At 31.5% G+C, this 12,815-nt stretch overlaps 1 protein-coding gene across 7 annotated transcripts in view; it reads left to right on the forward strand.

Moving 5' to 3' along the window:
- The window catches only part of DIAPH2 (diaphanous related formin 2), a 905,937-nt gene that overhangs the window by 228,453 nt on the left and 664,669 nt on the right, over nt 1–12,815 (forward strand). For all 7 annotated transcript variants that reach the window (XM_054544831.2, XM_054544832.2, XM_054544829.2 and 4 more), the window contains 4 exons: nt 2,574–2,648; nt 2,729–2,798; nt 6,676–6,812; nt 8,750–8,858. In XM_054544831.2, the coding sequence (XP_054400806.1) occupies nt 2,574–2,648; nt 2,729–2,798; nt 6,676–6,812; nt 8,750–8,858 (391 nt within the window). The remainder of the gene's footprint in view (nt 1–2,573; nt 2,649–2,728; nt 2,799–6,675; nt 6,813–8,749; nt 8,859–12,815) is intronic.

Below are 12,815 nucleotides of genomic sequence, written 5' to 3' on the forward strand. Positions count from 1 at the left end.
TATCTTTTTTTTTTTTTTTTAAGAAAAATAGTAATTTTCCCTGAATAAAACCAAAGTACCGTAAACTGCATCATTTGAAACAGGGGATGTGTGGGCGACTGATTTCAATTCAACAAATATGAATCATATTCTTGTGAATCATGCTTCCCTAGACCAAGAAAGAAATAACCGTAATAATTTTAATAGCAGTAGACATAAAGAGAATATAAGTAAAATTCAGAATTTTAAAAACAATTTGTGGTAAATTTAAAGAAATCATGGATTATTTCATCTTCCCAAATACCAAAGCGGATATTGAGGACTATATATAAATTTGTTCAGAATTCCTATTATGTAAAAGTTATTGCTGGGTACAGTGTGCTGTAATGATATCTGCTGATTTTTCTCTGTGATAAATTAAATTATATATTACATATTATTTAAGTATATTAAAGCTGATGTCCCTTTATCCCTCTACCACCACCTCACTGATTATCGAGGCTTTAGAGAAAATAGCTGGTTGCGCTAGATAATTACATGCCTCAATTGGATAGTAGCTTGTTGCCAATTATCATTACAATGCCATATTGATTTTTTTCTTGTTTCCGTTATGGAAATTCAGGCAGAATTTGTTTAAAATGAGTTTCTATGTATATTGTGGATGGCGATTGGTTCTGAATATGAGCTATTTTAAAAATATATTTTCTTCAGTGATGTGATGTCTTTGATATTCCCTTAAAAATTTAGGTCTCTGCTTTGTTGATAAGATTTACCTTAGGTAGCTATGAAATGGATAAAGACTGGAATGGAATGGTTTAAATATATACAGCATAGATATTATTATTTCACAGAAGTCTATATATTGATTTATGTTTATGATGTTCTTGGGTAGTATGAGATTGCTTATTCTATTAACCATACAGCCAATAAATTTAATTAAATTTAAATTAGCAAATACTTATTTAGTGTTGGCTCTATTTAATATAAATATTTAGTGGCTATATATGAGCTACCTTGCTAAACACTATGAAAGGTAGAAATATTAATGAAATGATATAACTATCTTTAGAGAATTTACATGCCAAAGGGGTAGGTAAGACATGGCAAGAATCATTATGATTATGTCAAGCAGTAAGAGATAAATATTACATGGAGATTTTGAGGAAAAGGAACTCATTTGATCGGAGGAATTACAGGGGAAAACATTAATGACTTAAAACAGCCAATTTTAGTTTTAAATAGTTGGGAGAGATGGAGTTGAGGTTACCTTCTTGGAAGAAAGAATAAATGAGCTAACATGAGGAAGTGCAAGGTAGGCTCCAGCAATGATAATTTGTCTGATTTTATTGGCACATGTGCATTAAGGCCTGAGGCTGGAAAGGTAGATTGAGGCTACATCATAATGTTGAGCCAAATGATTTAAAATGTATTAAGTAGTCCAGGGGAAATTTTTGGACGGAAAACTTTGGTTAAGGGCAATTTAATCTGTCATTTTATAAAATGATTAAAAGAAAAGAATGAAGTTGGGGAATCACCAGTTGGGAGTCCTCAGGCTTATTAAAGGAAAGATAACTAGGGCTAAACTACAATGTTAGCACAGGCATTGGAAAGGAAGAAAGGGGCCATTTGGAGGAGGCATTCTAGAAGTAGAAGTAGAAGTAGAATATTTGTGAATAATGCTCTACATTAGCAGTGTTTCAGCCTTCTGCCACACAGGAGACTTTATGTCCAGCCAATCTCCTAAACCTGCTTACTCAGCTCCTGCCACATGGAACTCCTCACAGTTCCTGGAACATTCTAAACACACTAGCTAATGCCTCATGACCCAATTTGCCCTTAATCCTTCTACTTGGAAAGTCCTCACTTTCAGAGTTCTGCTGAAATACCTAACCTTATCAAAGAATCTTTCCTGATCACACAATGAAAAATAGCAACCTGCCACTCCTTTCATTCTGTTCTCCAAGGTTTATTTTTCTTCATTGCATCAAAGCAATTATTACATTTATTATATAGTTAGTTATTTGTTCACTGTCTCCCTATCTCTAGACACTAGAGTCCATGAGGCTAGTTGCTTAGTTTTGTTGCTTGTTATGTATCTCTCTCACCTAGAACATGCTTGGAACTTTGTAGACACTCGACAAATATTTGTTGACTGAATAAATAGAATAAATGCAAAGGTGAAAGAAATGGGTCATCAAATAATTATGCCAGTATTTCAAGTCTGAAGAATTTAAAGGGTAGTGATGTTATTAATAAAGTATCAAAGAGTGGAAGATAAGTTGACTTAGGGGTATGGAAACAGAGGAAGATGAATTCAGCTTGTGAATTCATGCTTAAGTATGTCATGCTGGTGAAACAACCAAGGCAGTGCTGTGTAATGGGCAATCTAAAATGTGGAGAAGTCTAGGATTGAGGTAAAGATCACTGAGTCATCCTCATAGAGTCAATACTTGAAGCAGTGGGAATTGAAAAAATAATGACAAGCAATATTGAGACAGAATTATCAGATTTGAAAATTAAAATTTTATTTTGGATATTTAATGTTTTAAAATTACTAACTTACTTATACATCTAATTTTTTGTTTATTTCTTAGCTGGGTTAACAACTTTGGCCATGAAGGTCTTGGACTCTTATTGGATGAGCTGGAAAAGCTTCTGGACAAAAAACAGTAAGAATAAACACTAAAATTAAAATCACCAAAGGGGAAATGTTTCAGCACAACATAATATACATTTTTCTTTTATTTAGGCAAGAAAATATTGACAAGAAGAATCAGTATAAACTTATTCAATGCCTCAAAGCATTTATGAATAATAAGGTAAGTAGTATTTATTTCTGCCCCTGTCACAAAAGGTGGGAATTTGCCCAACACTATGAAAGTATGAAATGAACAAAAATTTTTTTATTATTTTTTTAATTTCCAGGGTACATGTACATAGGTTAACATGTGCCATGGTGGTTTGATGCACAAATAGACCCATCAACCTAAATAATAAGCCTAGCATGCATTAACTCTTTTCCCTAATCCTCTTCCCCACCCCGTACCTATATTTTACTTATGTTTCTGCTGTATTAATTAATTGTAGACTAGTTATTACAGGCTTATAAATAATAAGTGTTTATAAAGTTTTACAGTGAGGTTAAATACACATTTGAAACCATATATAAAAGATAAATTTGATGTTTAATTTTCCAAAATATGAGCTATTGTTAGTTTTCTCAATTTTTTTTTTATTTCTATGCTGATATTTCAGTTTAACCAAAGAAGTCCTCACAGCATCCAGAGGATTTCAGGGATGATATAACTTCTGTAGATCTAAATCTGTTAAAAAATGGAGCCCTATTCCAATGTTTCTTCTGTTCAAATATATTGCTTTCATATAGGGAAGATAGATAAAACAGTACTTTCCATTGTCAATGCTGCTAATTTCCTCAGGAGGGTGAGCTAGTCAATGAAACAAACAAAAAAAATGATTGGAAAAATTGTATTTGACTCTTGTCTGTAATTTAGAAATGCTGTGTCTGATTCTTATTCTGTTTATTCCTCCAATAATTTCTTTCAGGTGAACAGAGGTCTTTTTGATTTTATAGTATACTAAATGTTCAGAAAACATAACAAAAAAAAAGAACAAAATAGTGAGTGCTTGTTCAGTTTACAAAAGGGTCTTTATGTTGTAAATCCTTATAATATTTAAGTAATACTTACATGAAAGTTATACTTTGCTTCACAAAATATTTATTGGTGGGTTTTTGAAATCATGCAAATGAATTAGTGTTGTTCCCAATTTAGGTAATAATGCTTTTTCTTTAATGGTAGTAGGAAAATTTAAATGTCATTTGTTGAATATGTTTCCACACAGAGAATTTCTGTTCTATTGAAAAGGAAAATTATAGGGATGGGTTGACTTATTTGCTAAGAACATTGTAAGATTGAGATTTCTCTTTCTTTTATGTTTTATTAATGTCAGCAAGTTTACATACATATAAGACATCTTTAAAAAATTGCAGGGCTTTTTATGTATATGTATAATACTAGTTGTATTATAAGGGACCCTGTGAATTTTAGACAATAATTTTTCTTCTAAAAATAGACTTTACTCAGGTTATGAAGTTACAGTATTTTTTCTGTAAACTATTTTTTTTACTGTCTTAGAAATGACCTCTTCATACCTATAGATAAAATATTATTGACTAATTCACTTAATTACCTAATTCCCTTTACATAGTATTTTAATAATCTCAAAATAGATAATAGAAATAATTACAACAATAAGTAGAAGTTTGCCAAATGTAAAATATGGCTATTAATAACCAATGCAATAAGATTATGTATTAATCTATAAACAGTCTCAAGCATATGGAAATACATATAAGTATATATTATACATACATGTATCAGCAAAGAATGTTACTATATCAGCATATGCAATGAATGCTTGCTAGTGGACATGAGACTCCTGAATATAATATGCTAGTTGTACTGTTTCTGGAAGTTTCTTATAGAAATATTCCCATCACTACTAGTACAGATTTTCTCAAAATCTGGGCTCTTAGTCTTTGACTACAAAGTTAAACAGAATCTGATGCCTAACAAGGAAATAATGAGCATTGCTTCTTCACAGCTCAAGATAGATCTCTTTCTTCAATTGAGGGAAACAATGACATAATGGAAAGATAACACAGTTCTAGAATTCAGGAGATATAGTTCATACTTTGTTCCTAATAAGTTGTGTGGCCTTTGGAAAATTACTTGATCTCTCTGAGTATCAGTCCCCTCATCTGTAAATTTAGCTATAGGACCCTTTGTTCTAAATTCTTATTGACTCATGTTGTCAATTGTCGTGGCTTTTCAGGATGCTAAGTAATTTTAATCAGGACAGTCACTAGAGAGAGTCATAATAGTAAGATTCTTATAGAACCTTTTTTTTTTTTTAACAGAACATACTTTGATTTGTCAACATTTAGTTTCTTAAGAGTTTGGCAGTTTTGAAAAGCATAATGATTTGACTTACACTATTCGAAATTGATGTTTTTAGTTAGGCCACATTAATGTCTTGCACACAGGTGCTCAGAGCATGGATTAATGGATCTTTTGAATTATAGACATGTGAAACAATAGGCATAAAATATGCCTTCAGAATAGAAAATATGCAGTGATCTTTTCACTTCATGTTGGAATAAATGGTCCAGATCAAGGAATTAAGCTTTTATCCAAAATGACTTACACATCAAATTTTTTTGCCCCATGGAGTTTAGATTACCTACTTCAAAAACTCCTTTCTTTTATCCAATACATGTAAAAATAGGATCATAAAAAACAACCCATTGTTTCTTAACTTCCAGTACTATAATATTGCTCTGATGTTTGGATTAATGATTTTCCAGATATATTTTTCGTGTCTTCTTTTTTATTTTTGATGTGTCTCTATATATTAAAAACTGCTTTTAAACATTAAGTAAAATTTTTAAAACCTAATGATTTCACTCTCAGTCTCAATGACTCATAAAGCTATTAAGTTTGGTAATTGCATGGTCATTGTCTCTCAGTTTTGCAAATGTGTTTTTCACTAATATTCATTACTTTTAATCATCTAGTGGCCACCTTTATATATACTTATCTATTTTGTTTTTGTTGCTTCTTTCCAGACTTATTTCTTGCATTTTCCTTTTTTTTTTTTTTGGTCTTATCTCCATATATTTTCCTATTTATTATGACCTGTGATAAACTCACATTTAAGAGCTTTAGCTATGTTCCCCATCTGCCACTCGGAGTTCTTTTAGAAATTAAATTAGGGCTGATGGAACTATTCATATGGCTGGTAATTAACTAAAGTTTAGCTGAAATGGAAATTTTGCTCCGATGAAATATCCAATTGCACCGTTAGACTGTAAAATGAAGCAAAAATATTTTATAAGAAATCTGAAAAATACTTTGTGGGACAACGATAAAATAATATATTGCTTTCTTAATGTAATGAAAACTCAAGTTTTAGACTTTCATTAGAATTTCTTTACTTATTTATTAAATTCATGCATGCACACACATGCACACACATATTCATGCTTAGAAAATAAATGAAAATGGTGTTTTCTCTCCTTAGTTGACTTGTGACACTTAATAAAACCCAGGTGCCATTTCTTTAGGTTCACAGCTTTTGTAGTGCAGCACAGCTGTCTGAATCAGGGAGGATAAGAGAGACAAGGCATGGGAATATCCATACTGAGGCTTCTACTGGCATATAGTATTCAAAAGAGCCTTTTAAAAAAAATTTCTGTTTTTCTTCACCTTAATTTTTCATACAAACATATTGGACAATTTAACCACGAATTCCAGACATCTCCAGGGAGACCCAATGACATAAGTAGAATCTTACTTTAGAAAATCATATCAGTATGTGCTTTATATGTTATTCTTTGTTGAAGAAATACTGATTGTTCCCATATTTCTCCAAATTTATGGAATTTTTAGGGTAGGCTAATGGAGATCATATCTGATCAAGGAGCAACAACTCCAAGATGCAGTGATTTCATATAAAAAACAAAGACAGATAACTGCATTTGAAGAATATTCATATAATTAGGTAGAACCTCATTGTGGGGGTATGGGTTTTTGGAAGATCATTGTACGTTGCTTTTTTAAATTAAAGATATATTCCATAGACATTCTGAATGAAGGTTTTTTTTTTTTTTTTTAGTTTGGATTACAAAGGATTCTAGGAGATGAAAGAAGTCTTTTACTATTGGCAAGAGCAATTGACCCCAAACAACCCAACATGATGACTGAAATAGTAAAAATACTTTCTGCTATTTGCATTGTTGGAGAAGAGAACATGTAAGTATTACTATATTATTATATTTGCTGCATGGAAAATGACACTTAAGAAATTAATAGGTCCTACTTTTGTTCTCTTTCTTTGGATAACTTTCATGAAAACAGTATTTTAGATAATTTTTAATTGAAATTTTTATCTTGCCTGTTTATATTTTGGCTTCTTTGTTGACATTATAGAAACTAAGTTTAAACAGATAAAATCCTAGTGGGAAATTCTTGAAAGTTGGATTCAAAGTGATTGAGCAGAATTTTGTTTTGCTGAAGGTACAGCAATCATTAGAAAGTGTACAAAAGTCAGAGAGTTATTTTGGCAAATACACACACATACATACACAAACACTGTGCTGCATATCACACAATTTGAATAGATGCCTTTATTTTACATTATCTTATAATAGTATTTTACTTTATATGCCATGGTAAATGAAAATTATTTGTAAAGTGAAATAAACCCACCTGTTAGAAAAAAACGGTTGTTGATAATTATTCAAAGTGTATATGTGCCACCAAGTGCAGCAAGTTGTTGCTGAACATGCATTTGATCACATCTTCTTATGGAAATAATATTGAATCAGAAGCAAACTTTCAGATTTGATGACATTAATAAGGCTAGTTTGTAATGAACCCTTGTGACAAAGAATCAAATATCTGCTAAGGACCCGAACCAAAATATTTCCTTGGAACACTTTGCGTGACAGTAATAATGTCAATTTGAGTCAGAACAGGACTATGCAAAGATTTAAGGATGTTGCAATATGTTGACTTTCTCATAACTGTTAGAGTAAAATGAGATGTTGTTTAGTGTTAGCTACTGTCCTCAGAAACCAAAAGACAAACACTAAACAAAAATATTATCATATTAAGTCTCATCTCAATGATAACAAACTGAGAATGAGATAACATATGTAAAAGCAAGGATCCTTAGATTTTATTTTTTAAAAGTCAGTTTATACATGTGTAAGAAATATTTTTTAATCACTTAGATTTTCAATATTCATAAAATACAATGTAGTCCAGTATAACTGTTATGATTTAATTATAATTTCAGATATAATTTGATAAGAGTAGTATACTACATAGAGATTAATTTGTTTTAGGCATTGTATGGAGATACTTACCAATATTTTTGGTCAGTTTAATAAGTTTCTTGTGCTAGATAATTATACATTCTTCTTTAATTACCCGGGCTTTCCTTTTTAGAGTCTTTTTTCTTTTTCCATTGTCAAAAAATGTTGATTAAAAAAAATTCTTTAAAAAATAATCACTCTTTCCAGAACTTTATTATAAAATTACAATCTGTTTATGCTCCAATAAACTGTTAATAATTATAGGTGTCATATTATGTTTAAGTGATATTAATGTTAACACATGAAATATGAAAACCTGAAAATTTAAATTTTAATGTTTATCACTTAAGTGTTCTTTTTTTAATGTCACCCAGAAAAGTTACTTTCCTTAAGATTTTTAAAATCGAATTTTCCTTTTGATGCCCTAAAATTATTTAGAGCTATCAATATTTGCCTTAAAGAAATATACGGACAGGAACACAATTCCTATATTGTAATGGTCTTTCAGTTAGACTGGAGGAATCAGTTCAAGAAATCTATTTTACGTGATAGTGACTGTGGTTAATAACAGTGTGTTGTATACTTGAAATTTCCTAAGAGTGTATGTAGACTTTAATTGTTCGTACCACAAAAAAAGTAAGTATGCGAGGCAATGTATGTTAATTAGCTTGATTTAGCCATTCCAGTATGTATACATATTTGAAAACATACAATTTCCATCAAAAAAGCAAATGATAATTTTTAAAAATTCTAATGGTATATATAAACATCAAATACCAGAAAGAAAACAGGGAATACTGAAAGGACCCATGCTCATAGTATGTGTATGAGAAGTATTTCTCGTTTCTGTTTCTTCTTTTTTCTCTACAGTCTAGATAAACTTTTAGGGGCTATAACAACAGCAGCAGAAAGAAATAACAGGGAACGATTTTCACCAATTGTGGAAGGTTTAGAAAATCAGGAAGCCTTGCAATTACAGGTGAGTTAGTTTTGCCTTAAATTGCTTCTAGAGTTATATTTAGAGTACTCATTTTGTATGACATCAACTCCATTTTAGCTGGCATTTGAGTAGTATGGAATGTAAAACTAAAATTTTTTCTGTTGCTAGTTTGTGAGAATTGCAATTTGTTTAAAATTAGGAAAAATACTCTTGAATTATTGTAAATGTGGCAGTTATGGCTGTCATTGATATTTAGACAAGAATTTTGTAATTAATGTAATAAACCAGGGAAATTGAAGCCTTAGCAATAATTAAGGCAAAAGGGCAAGCAGTTCAGCCAGTGCCATTATCCTAACAAGTGTTAGTGAAGTCGGTGGGCTTGTAGAAATTTAAGATAATTAAACACATCTCTCTTTGTGCCATTCAGACAACATTCAAAGGTGTGACTCACCAGAAAAGAAGGGATTGAATTGCAATTCTTAGGTTAGTGTTCATTTGATAGCACTGTGTAGACACAACTTACTAAATGCCTTCTTTAGAAAATGACAAAACTCACTATCTTTACCTAGATGGTTTCAGGAAATGATCCATTTTATGAATAGCTCTGTTCTTGAGGGATGAGAATGCATATTTATTGGCTGAATTTATGGTATGAAGTCCTGCACTAAACATTTTAATTTGCGTATATTATTTGATTTAATTCTCACAACAACCTAGATATGCAGGTATTACTATAGTATCTTTGTTTTGCTTATGGAACAAATAAGTTGAATGAGATTAAATAACTGGTCTAACATGACACAGTTTTTAAGTGTCACAGTCGGAATTTGATTCCAGGTTTTTGGTCTCTGCTAATCTCTCTTTTAGACAATGTATACCATTTAATGTACCATAGAAAATTCTCTGCATTTTCTTTTTTAGTTCTCATATTGTTGTTCAACAAAGAGAAGGTAGTTTCCACATTTAATTTTATCAAGCTACTTAGCATCGAATGTTTAACTCTTAAAATTTCTTGCTTGATGTGAAACAAACACAATTTTCTCCTTTTTTATGTATTATGAAGTATTTGTATTTTTGTTTGCCAGAGTTTGAAACGGCATCAGATAGATGAATTGGCTTGTCTAAAGAGAATCTATAATGTTACAAGATTGTAATACCTCTCCAAATGTTGAAGGATCTTTGTTAATCATGACTTCTACTCCAACTATATTGACAATTTTGGATCAACTTTTATGGTGTACTTTTATGTCAAATGTATTATTTATTCATTTGTTTATTAAGATGGAGTCTCACTCTGTTGCTCAGGCTGGAGTGCAATGGCGTGATCACAGCTTGTGGCAACCTCTGCCTCCCAAAGCAATTCTCCCTGCCTCAGCCTCCTAAGTAGCTGGGATTACAGGCATGCGCCACCATGCCCGGCTAATTTTTTTATTTTTAGTAGAGATGGGATTTCGCCATGTTGGCCAGGCTAGTTTTGAATTTCTGACCTTAGGTCATCCGCCCACTTTGGCCTCCCAAAGTGCTGGGATTATATTACATATTTTAAAGATTAGTATATTTTTCCCCAGTGTTTTTTAATAATACATCGTTTCTTATAAAATTTAATCTTGATAAAATTTTATACCTCTACTGAAAGGTTGAAAACTGCCTTTTTTAGATGACTTTGAAAGTTTTGTTCATGTTCCTGTGGTTGGGCTTACCTAACTAAATTTCACTGGTTTTTCAGATACATGTGTATGTTTGTATTTCTCTTCGAAAGTTTGTTGAGTAGGAATGAACTCTTTTATTTATATTCAAAGTTTTCATTACATTGATATATTTTTAAAATCTTCTTTAAATAAATTTTTAGCTACAACTCTGTGAGTTATGTATTATTACCTCTGGTTTACTGATCAGGGAATTGAACTGGTGGAAGGCACTCCAAAATCACCCAGCTGTTAAGGGATAGAGCTGTAATTTGAACCCATGTCTTTGTGATGCCAGAATTTGAATACGGCATTGCCTATACTTGGAAGGGATGCCTCTGCCAATGAGTAGTTCACCCCAAACAATGAGATGGGAAGGACATTTGCTAGCCTTCAGGAAGCTGGACAGAATGGAATGATAAAGTGACAAGTTGTTAACAAGTAACATATGGAAGAATCATAGATGTCTTGTTAAGTATTCAAGAAATTGTTGAATACTGATTATAGATGCAAACATATGCAAACCACAATTTAAAATTTCACATTTTAATGAGCTATAAAATTAGTAATTTGTTATATACAAAGACTAGTACTCTCACAAGAATTGTGAAGTGAGTTTGTTTATTTAGACTATTTAATGTGAATGAAAAGATGTCCTCTAAAAGTTCAAAAATATATTCAGAATACAGAAACAAAAACCCAAAAGTTTAAATCTGTTGTTTAAAAAATATAATTAGTGTTGTATTTTAACAGAATTACTTTTCTATTTCTGTAGTATCCTGAGACTTCCCAAAATGTTATTACAGTCTCGGGAAGTAATTTTGTTAAAATACAGGGCTAATTATGTTTTAAATAACAACTATATACATTTTCCCCCCTTTTTGGGGTTTTAAAAAAGGTTATTAACTTCTCACAGATTCTTTTTCCTAGCTTACCTTTAAAGTGAAATTTTGTACCTATGATAGAATTTTCATTATCTTCAGGAGTTCAAGAAATAGGTGGAAGATAAATCGCATATCTTCATACACTCTCTCTTCATTGACTTTCCTTCAGCTTAGTAGCATTCTCCGGTCTCTTCTGTAAAGCACAGATTATACACCAGCAGCTTCTTTTGATCTGACTTAACCTTCTAACTAGCCTCTTGTCTCTCTTTTTCATTTTAAAGTCCATGCCTCTAGAATAATCCATATTTGTTTTCTATGTTTTCTAAATTACCTTTTACAACTCAACTTTATTACAGTTCTCAAAAAGATTTACAGTGAGTGTCTAATTTCAAAATCCAATGGCCTCTTTCCAATCTTGATCACTTGGCACTATTGATCACCTTCCTCCTTGAAAATTTTACTTCCCTTGGCTTTCTAGGCACCATTCTCTCCTCTTTTAGTATCATTTTATATACATACATTCATATGCACATACACATATCTACATGTACATGTATATACATACAGACACATACTTTTTTAAACAATTTTGTCCATGAATGTTCTCAATTGCTTATCTAGTTTTACGATCCAACTGTGTTAGTGATTCTTCAGATTTATATATCCAGCTCAGTGACTGGTATCATAAAATTAAGAAATTAAAAATAACATTTACAACCCATATGCTGGGCAGTGTTTAAAATACTTTAATATGTTATCTCATTTAAACCTCGCAGCAATTGTATGAGAGAGATAGAAGTATTATCCCCATTTTATAGATAATTAAACTGAGGCTCATAGAGGTTAAATAACTTCCCTAGGGTCACAGTGTGAATAGAAGGGAAAGCACAGATTATACACCAGGGAGTCTGGCTATAGATAACGTGCTTTAACTACTAAGCTGTAACTCCTTTTATATTAAAACTTAGCTTATTATCTCTTTCTGTTAACCTGATTTTTCCTAAGTCTTCTCTTCTTCCTGTGTTTCCTATTTTCGGTTATAGAGGTATCATCTTCTACCCAATCTTTAATTTTCCTCAATACTTCTTTCTTTTTTGTCCCCTGTATTCGTCATCAAGTCTTATTACAAAGTATAGTATTGACTGTGAATTTAACCCATTCTACTTCCACTGCCTTTATCTTCTCCCACCAATATTATTTCAACAGTTTCCTAATTAGTACCCCATACTGACATGTTCTTTCTCTCCAGACAATACCCTACACTATTGTCAGTTATCCTTAAAAGATGAGTCCAATTCTAATATATTATCATTCTTAAAAATCTATGCTCATGAACCATTGCTAACTTTTTCATTGTGGCCCTAACTTAATATTCTGGCCTTTGAGCCTGTCATTCTCCCAAATGTACCATATGTTCACGCCATACT

Source organism: Pongo abelii, chromosome X, assembly GCF_028885655.2.
Source record: "Pongo abelii isolate AG06213 chromosome X, NHGRI_mPonAbe1-v2.0_pri, whole genome shotgun sequence".
In the NCBI taxonomy this organism is placed as follows: Eukaryota; Metazoa; Chordata; class Mammalia; order Primates; family Hominidae; genus Pongo; species Pongo abelii.